Raw genomic sequence first — 22,069 nt, 5'->3', positions numbered from 1 at the left:
TCTCGGAATTCCAACTCGGGCCACTTGCTGGAGCTCCGACTTTACAACCTGAAGATCATGATTTGACCTCGTTTTTTCCCGAGATCCCAGTTGTTTTCAACGCGGCAAGAGTCCCCAAGGCTGTCATTGTCAACAACCATCATAAACACACTGCTGACGAGACGCCATTCTACTTTACTGTCTCCTCCATAGACATTAAAACTCTCATCATACCGTTTCTTCTCCTCTACCTGTCTTATTCGAGCGAGAGGTTTCCGCCTTTACTTCTTCTCTGGTGGGTGGAGTCGGTCACCTGAACAACAAGGTAGGACATATTTCTTGGGTGAGCGAACTGTGATCTCCACAAAAATGTTAATATTTTCGGATTCATAGTTCGCCAAACGGAATCACCTCAACTGCCAGTAAGTTTTTGTTTTTCGATTGATATAGCATATAGCCTTGTGTCCCCCTTTATGGTCGTTTGGTTACTTACAGTTGAAACTGTTCACAGTTCAGAGCGTAAATGGCTGTGGTCTCCGAGAATCATACGTTGTTGAGACTTATGAAATGTTTTTACTTTCATGCCTAATCAGAATCACAGGCTACAGCCATTCTATTTAACGCATTTTCTTTTTACACAATCTGTGATTTACCACTGTGGCACTGTGTTCAAAGGTCGGGGTTGTATGGCGCGTTTATGACATTTGGTGACACATTGGGTGTTTTTCCGTGCAGTTATGAGCCAGCCGCACAGAGGGCAAAGGGGGAGAAACGGTGGTCTCCACGAGCATCGGGAACACAGGCCACGACGGGAGCTGCAGCACAATGCTAGACAACCATCAAGCGAAAGGTGTGTTCACAGGATGTTCACACGCAGTCACTAGGCATCTATGGTGACAGACTGCATGATGTAGCCTGTCTGCCACCCCTAAGAGCTGGTTGTAGGAGAGAGAAGCACTTCAACCCTCTCTCTCCCCCTCAGGTCCTCTTCTCAGCCTCCATATTACAGGGACTCCACACCCCCTCTTAAACATGTGCGGCACCAAGAAGCCCCAGGAGAGGATCATAATGGGTCCAAATGCACCAATATTTGCTCTAGGAGAGGTATGTAATGTTAGTGTCTTAGATTGGGACAGAGAGTAGAGAGAAACAATTGGGTGGAGAAAGTGAGTCACAATAGACAGTCGGTCATACCTGTGACGAGGAAGTAATTGCCTGTTTGGTTAGATGAACACTGCATCACACACACACACAGTCAGTCATATTGTCAGGATTTAGTTTCCCTCTCTTCACCTAAACTACGCCTACACCCGCCCAGCGATACTACTACACCTGGACTTACTTCTCCCTCTCCTAATACCGGTCAGACCGGTTCTCACCCAGGCTAGTAAAACTGCATTTTTTTAACACGCACACACCACCTGTTGCTTTGATTTGAGCAGAGAAATGTGATCAGTTGATTATGGGATAAATTTAAAGGAAGTCACACTAATTATGCTCCCAAACATTTAATGAAGATAGCCCAATTGGTAAAAGACCAAGTCCATATTATGGCAAGAACAGCTCAAATAAGCAAAGAGAAATGACAGTCCATCATTACTTTAAGACATGAAGGTCAGTCAATCTGGAAAAGTGCAGTCGCAAAAACCATCAAGCTCTATGGCTCTAATGAGGACCACCGCAGGGAAGGAAGACCCAGTTCTCTGCTGCAGAGGATACATTCATTAGTTACCAGCCTCAGAAATTGCAGCCCAAATAAATGCTTCGGAGTTCAAGTAACAGTCATCTCAGCATCAACTGTTCAGAGGAGACCTCTTGAATCAGGCTTTCATGGTCAAATTGCTACAAAGAAACCACTACTAAAGGACACCAATAAGAAGAAGAGACTTGCTTGGGACAAGAAACACGAGCAATGGACATTAGACAGGTAGAAATCTGTCTTTGGTCTGAGTCCAAATTTGAGATTTTGTGTCTGAGACGCAGAGTAGGTGAATGGGTGATCTTTGCATGTGTCGTTCCCACTGTGAGGCATAGAGGAGGTGGTGTGATGGTTCTTTGCTGGTGACACTGTCAGTTATTTATTTAAAATGTAAGGCACACTTAACCAGCATGGCTACCACAGCTAACCCAATTGAGATGGTTTGGGATGAGTTGGACCGCAGAGTGAAGGAAACAAGTGTTCAGCATATGTAAGAACTCCTTCAAGACTGTTGGAAAAGCATTCTAGGTGAAGCTGGTTGAGAGAATGCCAAGCGTGTGCAAAGCTATCAAGGCAAAGGGTGGCTACTTTGAAGAATCTCAAATCTAAAACATATTTTGTTTTGTTTAACACTTTTTGGTTACTACATGATTCCATATGTGTTACTTAAGTTTGTCTTCACTATTATTCTACAAGCTAGAAAAGAAAAACCCTTGAATGAGTTGGTGTCAACTTTTGACTGGTGCTGTACATGTGACTAAATAAAAAATCTAATCTATAGGTATCGTGTTGATCTGTTCAGTCCTGACCAATGCGCTGGTCCTGATCTGTGTGGTGGCAGCTCAGATGGTGATGTCAGGCATGTCTGCTATGGGTGGCCTGGCGGGAGGCAGCTTTAACCTTAACACTAACATCCCCTTCGAGGGCCAAGAGCTGCAACAGGTACAAGACAGAAACAAGTGTTGTGTCCCAAATAGTACCCTATTCCTTATATGGTCCACTACTTTTTGAGGGTTCTGGTCAAAAGTAGTGCACTATATAGGGAATAGGGTACCATTTGGGATGTAATCATGGATTTCAAAGATCCTTTGTCATAACACGGTTCATTCTATCATAGCATCTACACAAGACAGTTGTCTACATTCCCTGTTATGAAGACCCCACCCTAACACCGTACTTGATTGCAGGTGAGAGACCTGGACATGCAGTATAGCCAGATGAGAGCTCCGGGAATCTACGGGGGTGTGGCATTTGCCCTAGTCTTCGGTGTTGTCTCCCTCTTGTTCGTGGTCTCCGGGAACAAGCCCGCTCACCTGCTGGGCCAGAAGCTGCTGATGGGAGCATTGGTGTTCCAGGGTTTGGGAGCAGTACTCTACGTGGTGGCTGTGGGGTTGTACCTCCACTTTGTCATCCAGGTAAACAGTACAGACGTGTGTAAGAGAAGGGAGAGGCTGTACGCACGTTCAGGTTTAACATGGATGAACTGTGATGTGGGAGGAGCAGACGCGGCCGTGGCTTTGTTCGGGCTGATCACTGCGATACTCTACACTGCCGGTACGGTGCTTACGTTCCACACGGTGCGCTGGGTCAGGGGCTACCTGAAGGATCGCAGGCTACACGAGGAGAGAGATAGACGCCCCCCTACTGCCAGCTCCCACCCCCATAGGGCACCACTACGGTCTGATACCGCTCTGTGACGGAGACGCAGGGAGAGCCCCAAATGGCACCCTATTCTCTAGAGTGCACTACTTTTGATCAGGGCTCTGGTCACAATAGATTGTAGGAAATCGGGTGTCATTTGGGACGACACCACAGATGAAACCCGGAAGGAACCAAAGTGCTTTTCCACTCGATCCCTTTTTATTATTGACAGTAATGGGACTTGCAACTACCCACTGGGCAAAGATGTCAGTTCAACATCTAGTTTTGATTTACTTTTGAGTTGTCAACAGTTAAATCAACAAATGTGAACCATTTAGGTTTAAAGTAGGGTGCAAAAAAGACATCTCCCTAACTTTTTGCAAATCCAGAAAGTTTGATGTTGATTCCAATATCATCACCTTGAATGTTTTGTTGAAATGACATGGAAAACAATGTTGATTCACCCAGTTTGTGCCCAGTGGGTAAGGTGTTTTCTCTGTAAACTTCTGTAAAGCATGGATTTGATATTAATTCCTTTTTAACTGCAACATGAATGACCCACTGATCTCACAGACTGGTCTTGTTATTCATCAATAAAACTTTTGTATGTGTGTGTATATAGAGGTTGCCTGTAAATAAACCTTTACATTTATCTGCTACTCAAGCTTGATTATTTTGTATTTTCTAGTACAACTCAAACCTTTGGCTTTACAATACAATACATGCCATGATGCCACCATGTCAGACTGGCTAACATTTCAGAGGTGTGATACAGTACATCAGTTATCCTGCTCCATATAACCACTCCACCCACTCCCCAGTCCTGTCCCTGTTACGGGGCCACTTTGAAGGTCGGGACTGACTGAACAACAAATCACCTGGCATAATAAATAACTACTCATTATTATTTGCAGATCAGCCAATTTACCCATGATACACTACGGTTTTGATGCTCTCGAACACGGCCACCATCTCTCTGGCAGTGTCCCCAGGCAGCATAGCTATGGCATTACAATGGATCTTCTCTGCACTGATGTCACAATGAATCACTCAGAATGTTTTGTGCGTTCAAAACAACTGGGAACTCAGAAAATACGAGCTCAAGATGTAGGTAAAGGCTCCACCCCCCCGAAGTCTGAGAATACCGAGTCCCAGTTGTTTTGAACGCTGCAATTCTGCTGTGAAGTAACAATCTGTCTTTAGGACATCATACACAACATTCTGCAATGTCAGGTAATGGTGACGAACAATGGTATCACAATTGCACCTGCAGCCTTGACCTCAATGGAATATGATTTTGAGTGGAGTTAGTTACATCACCATGGTTGCATCACAGACATTCCAAGCAGTGTGGAAGTAATAATCAATCATACATTTTAGTTTAAGCTCTTTTTCAAGACACCCAAAGTCACTTTACAGTGATTGCACTGCAGTCTTCTTTTCACACACACCATCACTGCAGCCCCTTCCTATGGTTCGTACGAGGCTATCCCCTTCCCACCTCACAAAACAAGCTAACAACCTTATAATTATTTGAAAATGTAGATTTATTATAGAAAAAGTAGCTTTCCTGTGTGATTAGCTTAGATAGAACAATGCCTTTGTTGAAGTGAGTTCATTAGATCACATAGGCCCCACACATTCATTGAGCTGCATAATACCAGTATTCCCCCCCTTTCCAGTGTTCTCCCGAGTCCTTATACTTCTACCTATGCCTCCCCATCCATCTCTCCCTCCCTCCTTTCCTCAGACATCTGTCTGTCAACAATCTTCTGAAATTAAAAAAAGTATTTTCTCTTAGAGAAGATTAGTACACGTCAATTATTAGGTCACACTTAAGAGTATGCAACTTCTAGGATTTAGTTTATCTCTCAGCATCAGTCTACTTTAGAGGCCTACAGGCAACCATACACAGTCTGTGTCCCAAATAGCAACCAATTCCCTATATAGTGAACTACTTTTGACCAGGGCTCTGCAATAGGGAACAGGGTGCCATTAGGGAGGGAGCCACAGTCAGGCTGCCTTGCTGGCTGGCAGAAAGAAAACAGGTCTCTAGCAATAATAGTTCAGTCAGTCTAGCAGAATGTATCATTCAGCTTTATAATAGTTCAGTCAGTCTAGCAGAATGTATCATTCAGCTTTATAATAGTTCAGTCAGTCTAGCAGAATGTATCATTCAGCTTTATAATAGTTCAGTCAGTCTAGCAGAATGTATCATTCAGCTTTATAATAGTTCAGTCAGTCTAGCAGAATGTATCATTCAGCTTTATAATTAGTTCAAATAAAAGTCTGCATAAAAAAAGTGCCTAATCAATTCCTTCATTCATCACAAAATATGATAAAAAATTAACTTGAACATTGTGAAGCAAGTAAATAATGCCTGTGTTTATAAAAATGCATTATACTTCCTGGGGTCATATAGTTAGGAATATAAAATAATAACAGAATAAAACAAGTATTGCTGGCCATTAGCAGGTATGAGGCATCTTCAGGAGGGTCGGTGTGTTTCGGGAGGGACTGTGCATGTTTCCCCCGTAACTCCTCAGCCTCTGATCCCATTCATTGGGATATTGAACAGCGTGTCATTTGGGACACACCCATACAGGAACTCATCTCCAGACATTCTATAAATCGGCGTAGCAGGGATTCTTCACAGGTGCGGTCTAATGTGCTGTGAAGGGGTTGTAACAGAACGGTCTGGTGAGCTAGAAGGGCGTGACGTAATATTCTGCTGCAGGCGGTGACTGGGGGTGTGTCTGGTGGCCCTGGGGGTGTGTCTGACTCTGCTCCTGTTGTTGTTTCATGATCTCCCGGATCTCCTCCTCCAGCTCGGGAGGAATGACGAGCTTGTCGTCAGGGTCCGGCTGGGCCGGAGCGTTGAAGTAACCTCCTTGCTTCCTGACGGGAGCGTCGCCCACCTCTTCTATCACATCCTGGCTCCTTCCCTGACACGCCACCGAGCCGTTACCCCGCCCCTTACGCCCCAGAGTCCCACCCAGAGTCCTACTGGCCGAGCTAGAGCCTGAGCCCGCACCTAACTGCGCCTCTCCACCAATCACACACAACCCTGCTCCAGTCTCTCCAGGCCCCACCTCCTGTCCCTGAAAAGTGTGTTTGGGTGTTACAGTGTCTGTCTCTACAGCCCTCAGCTCCTCTTCTACTACAGGGTCAGGGCTAGTCTCAGGGTCAGGGCTGGGCTGATGGTAAGGAAACGGATGAGGGGGGGACGAGGGTGGGGTGGGGGCTGACTGGCAGGAGGGTAGAGGTAAAGGCTCAGGCTGCTGTGTGAAAGAGGTGTTAGGGTGTGTGTGGGGGTCAGGGTTGGGGTGTGTGTGCAGGTCAGGGCTGGGGTGTGTGTGCGGGTCAGGGTGTGTGTGCGGGTCAGGGTTGGCGTGTGGGTCGGGGTGTGGGTCAGGGTGTGTGTGTGGGTCAGGCTCAAGGTGGGTGTGTGGGTCAGGGTGTGTGTGGGGTATTGGTATAGAGCTTGCCCGTGCTCTCAGACAGTGTATGTCAGCCTCCACCTCCACTCTGCTCCCATTAGAGAACACCCCAGCTATAGGCTCCTCATCCTCACTGTCCAGCCCATTGTCAGACAGAGCCCCGGAGTACTGCCTCTGGAACGATGCTCTTCCACCTCCATACACCCCCGCTCCCCGCCCCAGCACCCCCCCGCGACCCCCCAGGGCCACGCCCTTCTCCGTCTGATTGGCTGGCTCGTCCGACGACGCCGTCGACCCCACCTCACTGCTCATCTCCGACGTGCTGACCTCACTGCTGACCTCACTTCCTGTCCCCATCGCCGGAGGCGGTAATGGTAGAGTTCCATCTGCTGAGCCGTAGCCAGGGTGGTGGTGTGTGTTACCAGCAGTGTGGGTGTGTTGGGTTTCCAGGCCGGGGCTGGGTGGGGGTGGTGGGGGCTCACAGCAGCAGCAGTCTTCAGTGATACTCAGCTGCACCACCACAGCACACAGACTGTCAGGACAGCCGTAGCCCTGCGCCAGCGTACACAGCTTCTTGGCTGCTGCTAGGGAGTCTGGGACGTTACGCACTGCCTCCACTGCCTCGCAGGTGGACATGGTATCCCACAAGCCCCGGCTGGCCAGGATGAAGAACTCATCCTGCGGGGTGAGGGTTACCGTGGAGACGTGGGGTCGTGGGGTCACGGCGGGACACAGGAAGGAGTAGCCCATGATCCTGGTGGAGTCCGTCACTCCGTTCACTTTGTTGTCCTGAGGGGAGGGGGGGGGGGGTTAGGACCTCTCAACAGACTCACAGACAGACAAAGACATACAGTGCCTTGCGAAAGTATTCGGCCCCCTTGAACTTTGCGACCTTTTGCCACATTTCAGGCTTCAAACAAAGATATCAAACTGTATTTTTTTGTGAAGAATCAACAACAAGTGGGACACAATCATGAACTGGAACGACATTTATTGGATATTTCAAACTTTTTTAACAAATCAAAAACTGAAAAATTGGGTGTGCAAAATTATTCAGCTCCCTTAAGTTAATACTTTGTAGCGCCACCTTTTGCTGCGATTACAGCTGTAAGTCGCTTGGGGTATGTCTCTATCAGTTTTGCACATCGAGAGACTGAATTTTTTTCCCATTCCTCCTTGCAAAACAGCTCGAGCTCAGTGAGGTTGGATGGAGAGCATTTGTGAACAGCAGTTTTCAGTTCTTTCCACAGATTCTCGATTGGATTCAGGTCTGGACTTTGACATGGCCATTCTAACACCTGGATATGTTTATTTTTGAGCCATTCCATTGTAGATTTTGCTTTATGTTTTGGATCATTGTCTTGTTGGAAGACAAATCTCCGTCCCAGTCTCAGGTCTTTTGCAGACTCCATCAGGTTTTCTTCCAGAATGGTCCTGTATTTGGCTCCATCCATCTTCCCATCAATTTTAACCATCTTCCCTGTCCCTGCTGAAGAAAAGCAGGCTCAAACCATGATGCTGCCACCACCATGTTTGACAGTGGGGATAGTGTGTTCAGGGTGATGAGCTGTGTTGCTTTTACGCCAAATATAACGTTTTGCATTGTTGCCAAAAAGTTCAATTTTGGTTTCATCTGACCAGAGCACCTTCTTCCACATGTTTGGTGTGTCTCCCAGGTGGCTTGTGGCAAACTTTAAACGACACTTTTTATGGATATCTTTAAGAAATGGCTTTCTTCTTGCCACTCTTCCATAAATGGCCAGATTTGTGCAATATACGACTGATTGTTGTCCAATGGACAGAGTCTCCCACCTCAGCTGTAGATCTCTGCAGTTCATCCAGAGTGATCATGGGCCTCTTGGCTGCATCTCTGATCAGTCTTCTCCTTGTATGAGCTGAAAGTTTAGAGGGACGGCCAGGTCTTGGTAGATTTGCAGTGGTCTGATACTCCTTCCATTTCAATATTATCGCTTGCACAGTGCTCCTTGGGATGTTTAAAGCTTGGAAAATCTTTTTGTATCCAAATCCGGCTTTAAACTTCTTCACAACAGTATCTCGGACCTGCCTGGTGTGTTCCTTGTTCTTCATGATGCTCTCTGCGCTTTTAACGGACCTCTGAGACTATCACAGTGCAGGTGCATTTATACGGAGACTTGATTACACACAGGTGGATTGTATTTATCATCATTAGTCATTTAGGTCAACATTGGATCATTCAGAGATCCTCACTGAACTTCTGGAGAGAGTTTGCTGCACTGAAAGTAAAGGGGCTGAATAATTTTGCACGCCCAATTTTTCAGTTTTTGATTTGTTAAAAAAGTTTGAAATATCCAATAAATGTCGTTCCACTTCATGATTGTGTCCCACTTGTTGTTGATTCTTCACAAAAAAATACAGTTTTATATCTTTATGTTTGAAGCCTGAAATGTGGCAAAAGGTCAAAGTTCAAGGGGGCCGAATACTTTCGCAAGGCACTGTACAAACAGTACAGTGTGTGTGTACCTCAGTGATGATAGCATGGTGTTGGCGTGCTCTTTGGTACTCTGACTGCTGTCTGACGGTGTGTGTGGTGGAGACAGGGAGGGCCTTGCCATCACGGCACAGAACTGCTTGACACCTTCCTACGTTAGCCGCCGTCACCGTGAAACAGCCCCCGCCGCCACGGTCGCTTGGGGCAACGAGGCCATGACGGATGTGGCAGAGGGCCGCGGACCCTCCTAGCCTCTGTCCTGCCGTGCCCAACTTCCTGTTATAACAACAACAACAACATGAGATGAACAGGAGTTCTTGTGTGTGCGCATGTGTTTGAGAAAGAAACTGTGTGTGCATCTGGGAGAGAGACCATGTGTGTACCTCTGCATAGTGAGGAAGGTGTTGGTCATATAGTCCTCTTGGTTCTTGCTCTTGTGCAGTTCCTCGGCCAGCACATCTCCCATGGTGCATTGCAGCAGGTAGGGCACCTCAACGTTACGGTCTCCGTCAAACACCCCGTACAGAGCCTCCCTGCTTCCACGGAAACTGTCCAACGCCAGGGCTGCTACACACAGCCTGAGAAACACAAACATGTTAGGAATAACACATACACTGACACACACACTGTGCTGTTATTCCGAAAAGAGAGGCTATCCAGAGATAGACCAACAGAGGAGTGATGGATGGAGAGAGAGAGAGAGAGATAGAAAGTGTCATGTTTACTGTTAATTTCTGAGCGCGAGAGAGAGAAATGGAGAGATGCAGAGACAGAGTATGTACTGACTTGTTGTTGACCCCAGAGGCCTCTGTGTATCCGTGGCTCCAGACTGCAGGCTCCCCGGGCCCCTCACTGCCACACAAAGAGGAGGGAGATGGGTCCACACGGAAACATCTAATGTTACTGCAGGAGGGAGAGAGAGAAGAAATACATCAGGGAGTTTAAAAATACATTGGGCAAATAACACAAATGTCTAGCAACCCTTGTTAACACCCGCCCGCTTAACCCGGAAACCAGCCGCACCAATGTGTCGGAGGAAACATTTCAACTGACAACCGAAGTCAACCTGCAGGCGCCTAGCCCGCCACAAGGAGTTGCTAGAGCGCGATAAGCCAAGTCAAGCAATATCATACGTTTTGCAAATTAGTAATATATTGTACGTTTTGCAAATTCGAAACATACAATAAGAATCATAATTTGTAACATATCATTTGAAATGGGTGGTGAACATCCACAAATGAATACATACCATACACAATGTAACATATCATACTAAATGGAGTGTCCCTGATTTACATACAGAATCATCCAAAATGCTCTGATACCAGGTTGTTGTGCACATGCATTATGGTGTGTGTGCATTTGACTCTGTGTGTTGTTACTTGAGCAGTTCGAGGCTCCGGTGGTCCAGGTTGAGGCGAGGGTTGCCTGTCAGGTCTAGCTCCTGTAGTTTAGCAGGCAGAGACTCTGGGAGGACTACCTCACACAACTCATTACAGCTCAGATCCACACACTGCAGGAGAGAGAGAGTGAGACCGAGAGGTCAAAGACACGCTGGCCAAGATCAGATGTCAGGGTTATTAATAGTGTGTGTGTTTTCACAGCAATCTCATTAGGGGATTAGGGGATATATTTATGAGATTACAGAGGTGGTGTCCCAAATGGCAGAACCCTATAGACCATGGTTATTCAAAGTCCGGAACCTGCTGGTTGTCTGTTCCAACTGATAATTAATTGCACCCACCTGGTGTCCCAGGTCTAAATCAGTCCCTGGTTGGAGGGGAACAATGCAAAAAGGAGAGTAACTGGCTTCAAGGTCTAGAGTTGAGTTTGAGGGACAAAGACACATGTCAAAAGGCACTATATTGGGAATAGGGTGTCATTTGGGACAAATCCAGAGAAGGGCCTGATATACCCTGGCCTCCATACTTTTCCCTGGTTAATGTGACAGACCCTGGACACTGCTAAACAGGACCATGTCAACATCAACCATGAAGTCAGACTATCAGGAGAGAGTGTGTGTTGTGTCTGTCCTACCTTCATGTTTTGAAGCTGGAAGACCTCAGGGAAGACTGATGTTGTTGGAGTGGGCAGAGAGTGTGTGTTGTGTCTGTCCTACCTTCATGTTTTGAAGCTGGAGGACCTCAGGGAAGACAGTGATGTTGTTGGAGTGGGCAGAGAGTGTGTGTTGTGTCTGTCCTACCTTCATGTCTTGAAGCTGGAGGACCTCAGGGAAGACAGTGATGTTGTTGGAGTGGGCAGAGAGTGTGTGCATGTGCCTGCAGCTCAGGATGGTGGTGGGCACCGCTCTCAGCCTGTTCCCACTGAGGTCCAGTTCCTCCAGCTGCTCCAACCGAGCCATCTTACTGCAGTGGCAGTGAGAGAGGGATTTTGATGTTTAGAAAACCTTTATTGGCACCATTTAACTACTGTACATACATAGCAAACTCAAGTGAAATTAAGTAAAATGTTACTCCATAGCAGTGAAGTTAAAACCAGCCCCCCTCCCAGAAAGAGAGAGAGACAGAGAGAGACAGAGAGGGGGTGAGAAAAATAAGGGTTTTCAAACGTGTGCACGACAAGTAAGAAGACAGTAAAAGAAAGAGTGTGTGTGTGCACACTCATGCTCACGCGTCTGTCCCAGTGTGTGTGTGTGTGTGTGTGTGTGTGTGTGTGTGTGTGTGTGTGTGTGATAGAGAGAGAGAGAGACCTGGCTGGGAAGGTCTGTAGCTGGTTGTAGGCCAGGTGCAGCACCCTGAGGTGGGCGTGACCAGTCAGCAGAGGGACACTCTTGTCCGTCAGACTGTTATTGGTCAGATACAGCTCCTGCAGGCTGCTGAAGCCCTCCTCTGATAGGCTGGCTGGAGGGAGGCACTCCAGCTTATTGGCTGATGCGTTCAGGTAGCGCAAGCTGTGAGGAAAACCAACAAACAACATTAGTAAGTAGCTAAAGCAGTAGACAGGGAAGGTGTGTGTGTGTCCCAGTATCTGTGTGTGTGTGTGTGTGTGTCCTACTGGTGAATGTGCAATCACTGGAGAATAAACTGGATGAGCCCTGTTCGTTATGTTTAATGTTATGTTTCACCGGGAAGTGGCTGAACGATGACATGGATAATATACAGTTGACTACCAGCATGTCACATGTGCAACCAGAGACATTTTTATAAAAATTAATAAAAATCTAAAACCAACTTTACTCCTCACACAGAAACACGTAACAAAGAACACCCTCACCCTCCATTTGGAAAATCGGACCATAATTCTTTCCTCCTAAATCCTGTTTACAAAGCATAAACTCAAGCAGGAAGTTAAACTACAGGATGCGGATGCTAAACTACAGAACTGTTGTGCTAGCACATACTGGAATATGTTCTGGGATTCATACGATGGCAGTGAGGGGTATACCACATCCGTCACCGGTTTCATCAATAAGTGCATCAACGATGTCATTGGAATCCATGGATTACAGGCAACATCCGCACTGAGCTAGAGCTGCCACTTTCAAGGAGCGGGACATATTCATAAGAAATCCTGCTACGCCCTCTGACGAATCAGCAAAACAGGCAAAATGTCAATACAGCACGAAGACTGAATCCAACTACACCGGCTCTGGTGCTTGTCGGATGTGGCAGGGCTTGCAAACTATTATGGATTACAAAGGGAAACCAAGCTGTGAGCTGCGCTATATGCCCTCTATGCTTGCTTTGAGGCAGGCAACACTGAACCATACATGAGAGCACCAAATGTTCCGGGCGACTGTGCGATCATGCTCTCCGTAGCCGATTCCCAAGGCTGCAGGGCCAGACGGACTACCAGGACACGAACTCAGAGTATGCTCTGACCAACTAGCAAGTGTGTGTGTGTCCCAGTATCTGTGTGTGTGTGTGTGTGTGCGTGTGTGTGTCCCAGTATCTGTGTGTGTGTGTGTCCAAGTATCTGTGTGTGTGTGTGTGTCCCAGTATCTCTGTGTGTGTGTCCCAGTATCTCTGTGTGTGTGTCCCAGTATCTCTGCGTGTGTGTGTGTGTGTGTCCCAGTATCTGTGTGTGTGTGTGTGTGTGTCCCAGTATCTGTGTGTGTGTGTGTGTCCCAGTATCTCTCTGTGTGTGTGTGTGTGTCCCAGTATCTGTGTGTGTGTGTGTGTGTGTGTCCCAGTATCTGTGTGTGTGTGTGTGTCCCAGTATCTCTCTGTGTGTGTGTGTGTGTCCCAGTATCTCTCTGTGTGTGTGTGTGTGTGTGTGTCCCAGTATCTCTGTGTGTGTGTGTGTGTGTCTCCCAGTATCTGTGTGTGTGTGTGTCCCAGTATCTCTGTGTGTGTGTGTGTGTGTCCCAGTATCTGTGTGTGTGTGTGTGTCCCAGTATCTGTGTGTGTGTGTGTGTCCCAGTATCTGTGTGTGTGTGTGTGTGTGTGTGTCCCAGTATCTGTGTGTGTGTGTGTGTGTGTGTGTGTCCCAGTATCTCTGTGTGTGTGTGTGTGTGTGTGTCCCAGTATCTCTGTGTGTGTGTGTGTGTGTGTGTGTGTGTGTCCCAGTATCTCTGTGTGTGTGTGTGTGTGTCCCAGTATCTGTGTGTGTGTGTGTGTGTCCCAGTATCTCTGTGTGTGTGTGTCCCAGTATCTCTGTGTGTGTGTGTGTGTGTCCCAGTATCTCTGTGTGTGTGTGTGTGTGTCCCAGTATCTCTGTTGTGTGTGTGTGTCCCAGTATCTCTGTGTGTGTGTGTGTGTCCCAGTATCTGTGTGTGTGTGTGTCCCAGTATCTGTGTGTGTGTGTGTGTCCCAGTATCTCTGTGTGTGTGTGTGTGTGTGTGTGTGTCCCAGTATCTCTGTGTGTGTGTGTGTGTGTCTCCCAGTATCTGTGTGTGTCCCAGTATCTCTGTGTGTGTGTGTGTGTGTCCCAGTATCTGTGTGTGTGTGTGTGTCCCAGTATCTGTGTGTGTGTGTGTGTGTGTGTCCCAGTATCTGTGTGTGTGTGTGTGTGTGTGTGTGTGTCCCAGTATCTGTGTGTGTGTGTGTGTGTGTGTGTCCCAGTATCTGTGTGTGTGTGTGTGTGTGTGTGTCCCAGTATCTGTGTGTGTGTGTGTGTGTGTGTGTGTCCCAGTATCTCTGTGTGTGTGTGTGTGTGTGTGTGTGTGTGTGTGTCCCAGTATCTCTGTGTGTGTGTGTGTGTCCCAGTATCTGTGTGTGTGTGTGTGTGTCCCAGTATCTCTGTGTGTGTGTGTCCCAGTATCTCTGTGTGTGTGTGTGTGTGTCCCAGTATCTCTGTGTGTGTGTGTGTGTGTCCCAGTATCTCTGTTGTGTGTGTGTGTCCCAGTATCTCTGTGTGTGTGTGTGTGTGTCCCAGTATCTGTGTGTGTGTGTGTCCCAGTATCTGTGTGTGTGTGTGTGTGTGTCCGTGTGTGTGTCCCAGTATCTCTGTGTGTGTGTGTGTGTCCCAGTATCTCTGTGTGTGTGTGTGTCCCAGTAGCTCTGTGTGTGTGTGTGTGTCCCAGTATCTCTGTGTGTGTGTGTGTGTGTGTCCCAGTATCTCTGTGTGTGTGTGTGTGTGTGTGTGTGTCCCCCAGTATCTCTGTGTGTGTGTGTGTGTGTGTGTGTCCCAGTATCTCTGTGTGTGTGTGTGTGTGTGTGTGTGTGTCCCAGTATCTCTGTGTGTGTGTGTGTGTGTGTGTCCCAGTATCTCTGTGTGTGTGTGTGTGTGTGTGTGTCCCAGTATCTCTGTGTGTGTGTGTGTGTGTGTGTGTGTGTGTGTGTGTGTGTGTGTGTGAGTGTGTGTCCCAGTATCTCTGTGTGTGTGTGTGTGTCTCTCCCAGTATCTGTGTGTGTGTGTGTGTGTCCCAGTGTGTGTGTGTGTCCCAGTATCTCTGTGTGTGTGTGTCCCAGTATCTCTGTGTGTGTGTGTGTGTCCCAGTATCTCTCTGTGTCCCAGTATCTGTGTGTGTGTGTGTGTGTGTCCCAGTATCTGTGTGTGTGTGTGTCCCAGTATCTCTGTGTGTGTGTGTGTGTGTGTGTGTCCCAGTATCTGTGTGTGTGTGTGTGTCCCAGTATCTCTGTGTGTGTGTGTGTGTGTGTGTGTGTGTCCCAGTATCTCTGTGTGTGTGTGTGTGTGTGTGTGTCCCAGTATCTCTGTGTGTGTGTGTGTGTGTGTGTCCCAGTATCTCTGTGTGTGTGTGTGTGTCCCAGTATCTCTGTGTGTGTGTGTGTGTGTGTGTCCCAGTATCTCTGTGTGTGTGTGTGTGTGTGTCCCAGTATCTCTGTGTGTGTGTGTGTGTGTGTGTGTGTGTGTGTGTGTGTGTGTGTGTCTCCCAGTATCTGTGTGTGTGTGTGTGTGTCCCAGTATCTCTGTGTGTGTGTCCCAGTATCTGTGTCCCAGTATCTGTGTGTATCCCAGTATCTGTGTGTGTGTGTCCCAGTATCTATGTGTGTGTGTCCCAGTATTTGTCCCAGTATCTGTGTGTGTGTGTCCCAGTATCTGTGTGTGTGTGTCCCAGTATCTGTGTGTGTGTGTGTGTGTGTCCCAGTATCTGTGTGTGTGTGTCCCAGTATCTGTGTGTGTGTGTGTGTCCCAGTATCTGTGTGTTTGTGTCCCAGTATCTCTGTGTGTGTGTGTGTGTGTGTCCCAGTATCTGTGTGTGTGTGTCCCAGTATCTCTGTGTGTGTGTGTGTCCCAGTATCTGTGTGTGTGTGTGTGTGTGTCCCAGTATCTGTGTGTGTGTGTGTGTCCCAGTATCTGTGTGTGTGTGTGTCCCAGTATCTGTGTGTGTGTGTGTCCCAGTATCTGTGTGTGTGTGTGTGTCCCAGTATCTGTGTGTGTGTGTGTCCCAGTATCTGTGTGTGTGTGTGTCCCAGTATCTGTGTGTGTGTGTGTGTCCCAGTATCTGTGTCCCAGTATCTGTGTGTGTCCCAGTATCTGTGTGTGTGTCCCAGTATTTGTCCCAGTATCTGTGTGTGTGTGTCCCAGTATCTGTGTGTGTGTGTCCCAGTATCTGTGTGTGTGTGTGTGTGTGTGTGTGTCCCAGTATCTGTGTGTGTGTGTCCCAGTATCTGTGTGTGTGAGTGTGTGTCCCAGTATCTGTGTGTGTGTGTGTGTGTCCCAGTATCTGTGTGTGTGTGTGTGTCCCAGTATCTGTGTGTGTGTGTGTGTGTGTGTGTCCCAGTATCTGTGTGTGTGTGTGTGTGTCCCAGTATCTGTGTGTGTGTGTGTGTCCCAGTATCTGTGTCCCAGTATCTGTGTGTGTCCCAGTATCTGTGTGTGTGTCCCAGTCCCAGTATCTGTGTGTGTGTCCCAGTATTTGTCTGTGTGTGTGTGTCCCAGTATCTGTGTGTGTGTGTCCCATTTGTCCCAGTATCTGTGTGTTTGTGTGTGTCCCAGTATCTGTGTGTTTGTGTGTGTGTCCCAGTATCTGTGTGTTTGTGTGTGTGTCCCAGTATCTGTGTGTTTGTGTGTGTGTCCCAGTATCTGTGTGTTTGTGTGTGTGTCCCAGTATCTGTGTGTTTGTGTGTGTGTCCCAGTATCTGTGTGTTTGTGTGTGTGTCCCAGTATCTGTGTGTTTGTGTGTGTGTCCCAGTATCTGTGTGTTTGTGTGTGTCCCAGTATCTGTGTGTTTGTGTGTGTCCCAGTATCTGTGTGTTTGTGTATCCCAGTATCTGTGTGTGTGTATCCCAGTATCTGTGTGTGTGTCCCAGTATCTGTGTGTGTGTGTGTCCCAGTGTGTGTGTGTGGAGCCTACCTCTGGGCCTTAATGAAGAGGTTGTGTGGTAGCTCAGTTAGCAGGTTGTGTTGTACATCTAGAACCTCTAGCTGAGATTTCTCCAGCCGCTCAGGTAGTCTACGCAGACTGTTACATCCCACCAGCACTTTACGAAGACTAGCACTGCAGAATAACCTACAGGAGACACACACAATACAGTCAGGGAGAGGAGAGGAGAGGAGAGACAGACCAAGAGAGAGAGACAGACCAAGAGAGAGAGACAGACCGAGACAGACCGACCGAGAGAGAGAGAGAGAGACCGAGAGAGAGAGAGAGAGAGACAGACCGAGAGAGAGACAGACCGAGAGAGAGAGAGAGAGAGACAGACCGAGAGAGAGACCGAGAGAGAGAAAGACCGAGAGGAAGACCGAGAGAGAGAGAGAGAGAGAGAGTGTACAGTACATCTGTGTGTGTGTGACTGTACAGTACATCTCTGTGATACTAACCGTATGGGTAGCTCTTTGATGTTGTTGTGGCTGATGTCTAGGACCTCTAGTCGGGTGCTCTCACACACCCAGTCAGGCAGACAGTCCAGATGGTTCCTACAACACAACATAGCCAGTCAGGCAGACAGCCCAGAGGGGTCCTACAACACAACATAGCCAGTCTGGCAGACAGTTCCTACAACACAACATAGCTAGTCAGGCAGACAGTTCCTACAACACAACATAGCCAGTCAGGCAGACAGTCCAGATGGGTCCTATAACACAACATAGCCAGTCACGCAGACAGCCCAGATAGGTCCTATAACACAACATAGCCAGTCAGGCAGACAGTCCAGATGGGTCCTATAACACAACATAGCCAGTCAGGCAGACAGTCCAGATGGGTCCTACAACACAACATAGCCAGTCAGGCAGACAGCCCAGAGAGGTCCTACAACACAACATAGCCAGTCAGGCAGACAGCCCAGAGAGGTCCTACAACACAACATAACCAGTCTGGCAGACAGTTCCTACAACACAACATAGCCAGTCAGGCAGACAGTCCAGATGGGTCCTACAACACAACATAGCCAGTCTGGCAGACAGTCCAGATGGTTCCTGCAACACAACATAGCCAGTCAGGCAGACAGTTCCTACAACACAACATAGCCAGTCAGGCAGACAGTCCAGATGGGTCCTATAACACAACATAGCCAGTCAGGCAGACAGTCCAGATGGGTCCTACAACACAACATAGCCAGTCAGGCAGACAGTCCAGATGGGTCCTATAACACAACATAGCCAGTCAGGCAGACAGTCCAGATGGGTCCTATAACACAACATAGCCAGTCAGGCAGACAGTCCAGATGGGTCCTATAACACAACATAGCCAGTCAGGCAGACAGTCCAGATGGGTCCTACAACACAACATAGCCAGTCAGGCAGACAGTCCAGATGGGTCCTATAACACAACATAGCCAGTCAGGCAGACAGTCCAGATGGGTCCTATAACACAACATAGCCAGTCAGGCAGACAGTCCAGATGGGTCCTACAACACAACATAGCCAGTCAGGCAGACAGTCCAGATGGGTCCTATAACACAACATAGCCAGTCAGGCAGACAGTCCAGATGGGTCCTACAACACAACATAGCCAGTCAGGCAGACAGTCCAGATGGGTCCTATAACACAACATAGCCAGTCAGGCAGACAGTCCAGATGGGTCCTATAACACAACATAGCCAGTCAGGCAGACAGTCCAGATGGGTCCTACAACACAACATAGACAGTCAGGCAGACAGTCCAGATGGGTCCTACAACACAACATAGCCAGTCAGGCAGACAGTCCAGATGGGTCCTACAACACAACATAGCCAGTCAGGCAGACAGTTACTACAACACAACATAGCCAGTCAGGCAGACAGTCCAGATGGGTCCTATAACACAACATAGCCAGTCAGGCAGACAGTCCAGATGGGTCCTACAACACAACATAGCCAGTCAGGCAGACAGTCCAGATGGGTCCTACAACACAACATAGCCAGTCAGGCAGACAGTCCAGATGGGTCCTATAACACAACATAGCCAGTCAGGCAGACAGTCCAGATGGGTCCTATAACACAACATAGCCAGTCAGGCAGACAGTCCAGATGGGTCCTACAACACAACATAGCCAGTCAGGCAGACAGTCCAGACAGTCCTACAACACAACATAGCCAGTCAGGCAGACAGTCCAGATGGGTCCTACAACACAACATAGCCAGTCAGGCAGACAGTCCAGACAGTCCTACAACACAACATAGCCAGTCAGGCAGACAGTCCAGATGGGTCCTATAACACAACATAGCCAGTCAGGCAGACAGTCCAGACAGTCCTACAACACAACATAGCCAGTCAGGCAGACAGTCCAGATGGGTCCTACAACACAACATAGCCAGTCAGGCAGACAGTCCAGACAGTCCTACAACACAACATAGCCAGTCAGGCAGACAGTCCAGATGGGTCCTACAACACAACATAGCCAGTCAGGCAGACAGTCCAGACAGTCCTACAACACAACATAGCCAGTCAGGCAGACAGTCCAGACAGTCCTACAACACAACATAGCCAGTCAGGCAGACAGTCCAGACAGTCCTACAACACAACATAGCCAGTCAGGCAGACAGTCCAGACAGTCCTACAACACAACATAGCCAGTCAGGCAGACAGTCCAGACAGTCCTACAACACAACATAGCCAGTCAGGCAGACAGTCCAGATGGGTCCTATAACACAACATAGCCAGTCAGGCAGACAGTCCAGATGGGTCCTACAACACAACATAGCCAGTCAGGCAGACAGTCCAGATGGGTCCTACAACACAACATAGCCAGTCAGGCAGACAGCCCAGAGAGGTCCTACAACACAACATAGCCAGTCAGGCAGACAGTCCAGAGAGGTCCTACAACACAACATAGCCAGTCAGGCAGACAGTCCAGATGGGTCCTACAACACAACATAGCCAGTCAGGCAGACAGCCCAGAGAGGTCCTACAACACAACATAGCCAGTCAGGCAGACAGTCCAGATGGGTCCTACAACACAACATAGCCAGTCAGGCAGACAGTCCAGATGGGTCCTATAACACAACATAGCCAGTCAGGCAGACAGTCCAGATGGGTCCTATAACACAACATAGCCAGTCAGGCAGACAGTCCAGATGGGTCCTATAACACAACATAGCCAGTCAGGCAGACAGTCCAGATGGGTCCTACAACACAACATAGCCAGTCAGGCAGACAGTCCAGATGGGTCCTACAACACAACATAGCCAGTCAGGCAGACAGTCCAGATGGGTCCTATAACACAACATAGCCAGTCAGGCAGACAGTCCAGATGGGTCCTATAACACAACATAGCCAGTCAGGCAGACAGTCCAGATGGGTCCTATAACACAACATAGCCAGTCAGGCAGACAGTCCAGACAGTCCTACAACACAATAGTAAAAAAAAAAAGAAAGGAAGATCTATAGTTACAAGTATCGACGTGTAAAGATTTTTTTTTGTGAAGTTAGAGAGTGCTACTGTGGATAGCGTTAGCTAGCGCTAGTTGGCTGTACCTGCCCCAACACTTAGGTATCTTTCATCTTATAGCTTGTTCTCCATCTTTTCAAAGTGAGCCAACATTTTTTCAGCACTTTTATTTCCCTGACTGATCATGCTCTCTTATCTCTCTGCAGAAGACATATACTGAGTGTACAAAACATTAAGAACACCTTCCGGATAATGTGTTGCACCCCCCTTTTGGCCTTAGAACAGCATCAATTTGTCGGGTCATGGACTCTACAAGGTGTTGAAAGCGTTCCACAGGGATGCTGGCCCATGTTGACTCCAATGCTTCCCATGTTGACCCCAATGCTTCCCACAGTTGTGTCAAGTTGGCTGGATGTCCTTTGGGTGGTGGACCATTCTTGATACACACAGGAAGTTGTTGAGCGTGAAATACCCAGGAGCGTTGCAGTTCTTGACAAACACACCCCTTCATCGACACAGATTGCAGTGGATTTAACAACTGACATCAATAAGGGATCATAGCTTTCACCTGGATTCACCTGGTCAGCCTGTCAAGGAAAGAGCAGGTGTTCTTAATGTTTTGTACACTCAGTGTATAGTGAGCAATATGTTTGGAACATCAAATTGCAATAAATATAGAATGATGACAATACATGTCATATCAGTACCTAAGTATTGTGATAATATTGTATTGTGAGGTCCCTGGCTATTCCCAGCCCTAAACACAACACACCCAGACAGGCACATAGTCCAGACGGTTCCTACAACACAGACAGCAATCAGTCACTATAAGGCTTCTCTCTGTCCATCAACCAATAGGTCAGTTAAAACAATCAAAATCACTTGTATATTCTCTACCCATTCAAGAATCCATCCATCGATTGTGAACTGTGTGGCGCTTACCTGGACACGTCCACAACAGTGAGGCTCTCTGGAACAGGAAACACCTCCAGTGCTCTCAGCTCTAGAAAAAAACAACACACCGTCAACACAGTATATACAGGGAACTGCCAAAATAAAAGGAAATACGAGTAAATGAGGGATACAAAGTACATTGAAAGCAGGTACTTCCACACAGGTGTGGTTCCTGAGTTAATTAAGCAATTAACATACCATCATGCTTAGAGTCATGTATTAAAATGCCCAGTAGCTCATTATTTTGGTTACCATGGCTAGAAGAGATCTCAGTGATTTTAAAAGAGGGGTCTCAAAAGAGCATAGGAGGTTTAAAGGGTGTGGGTATGTGTCAGTCACCAGTGGGTGGGGTTATATCCTGCCTGTTTGGCCCTGTCCGGGGGTATCATCGGATGGGGCCACAGTCTCTCCTGACCCCTCCTGTCTCAGCCTCCAGTATTTATGCTGCAGTAGTTTATGTGTCGGGGGGCTAGGGTCAGTTTGTTATATCTGGAGTACTTCTCCTGTCTTATCCGGTGTCCTGTGTGAATTTAAGTATGCTCTCTCTAATTCTCTCTTTCTTTCTCTCTCTCGGAGGACCTGAGCCCTAGGACCATGCCTCAGGACTACCTGGCATGATGACTCCTTGCTGTCCCCAGTCCACCTGGCCGTGCTGCTGCTCCAGTTTCAACTGTTCTGCCTGCGGCTATGGAACCCTGTCCTGTTCACCG

At 47.8% G+C, this 22,069-nt stretch overlaps 2 protein-coding genes across 6 annotated transcripts in view; one reads left to right on the top strand and one right to left on the bottom strand.

The window, feature by feature from the left end:
* The first annotated feature begins 157 nt into the window (after positions 1-157).
* On the top strand, positions 158-3,978 carry si:ch211-191a24.4 (uncharacterized protein LOC100150331 homolog). Of its 4 annotated transcripts, none has more exons than XM_024422255.2 (5): positions 167-304; positions 715-829; positions 962-1,083; positions 2,460-2,620; positions 2,866-3,978. In XM_024422255.2, the coding sequence occupies exons 2-5, from the start codon at positions 717-719 to the stop codon at positions 3,373-3,375; spliced, it is 906 nt and encodes a 301-aa protein (XP_024278023.1). In that variant the 5' UTR covers positions 167-304; positions 715-716; the 3' UTR covers positions 3,376-3,978. The 4 variants fall into 4 exon arrangements, with proteins under 4 accessions (XP_042178270.1, XP_024278023.1, XP_042178269.1 ...); XM_024422254.2 differs by having other exon boundaries at positions 261-401; XM_042322336.1 differs by lacking the exon at positions 962-1,083 and having other exon boundaries at positions 158-304.
* Positions 3,979-4,845: 867 nt separating this feature from the next.
* The window catches only part of LOC112251329 (PH domain leucine-rich repeat protein phosphatase 1-like), a 50,143-nt gene continuing 32,919 nt past the window's right edge, over positions 4,846-22,069 (bottom strand). Inside the window, exons 8-17 of one of the 2 annotated variants that reach the window (XM_042322331.1) lie at positions 21,348-21,408; positions 17,417-17,512; positions 16,950-17,105; positions 11,940-12,140; positions 11,349-11,595; positions 10,612-10,742; positions 10,016-10,132; positions 9,613-9,807; positions 9,262-9,505; positions 4,846-7,548 (exon numbers count right to left, since the gene is read on the bottom strand). In XM_042322331.1, the coding sequence (XP_042178265.1) occupies positions 6,025-7,548; positions 9,262-9,505; positions 9,613-9,807; positions 10,016-10,132; positions 10,612-10,742; positions 11,349-11,595; positions 11,940-12,140; positions 16,950-17,105; positions 17,417-17,512; positions 21,348-21,408 (2,972 nt within the window). In that variant the 3' untranslated portion in view covers positions 4,846-6,024. The remainder of the gene's footprint in view (positions 7,549-9,261; positions 9,506-9,612; positions 9,808-10,015; positions 10,133-10,611; positions 10,743-11,348; positions 11,596-11,939; positions 12,141-16,949; positions 17,106-17,416; positions 17,513-21,347; positions 21,409-22,069) is intronic. The other variant, XM_042322332.1, reaches the window with a different exon arrangement.

Source organism: Oncorhynchus tshawytscha, linkage group LG05 (assembly GCF_018296145.1).
Source record: "Oncorhynchus tshawytscha isolate Ot180627B linkage group LG05, Otsh_v2.0, whole genome shotgun sequence".
NCBI lineage: Eukaryota > Metazoa > Chordata > Actinopteri > Salmoniformes > Salmonidae > Oncorhynchus > Oncorhynchus tshawytscha.
Note: the sequence above shows the minus strand (reverse complement) of the source record. Positions and strands in the feature narration are given on the sequence as shown.

What these genes read in the sequence shown, in the direction of transcription:
- si:ch211-191a24.4 (XM_024422255.2), top strand. Translation starts at nt 717, where the DNA reads ATGAGCCAGCCGCACAGAGGGCAAAGGGGGAGAAACGGTGGTCTCCAC. An exon ending in AGACAACCATCAAGCGAAAG is followed by an intron (nt 830 to 961) that starts GTGTGTTCACAG and finishes TCTCCCCCTCAG; the next exon opens with GTCCTCTTCTCAGCCTCCAT. An exon ending in CAATATTTGCTCTAGGAGAG is followed by an intron (nt 1,084 to 2,459) that starts GTATGTAATGTT and finishes TCTAATCTATAG; the next exon opens with GTATCGTGTTGATCTGTTCA.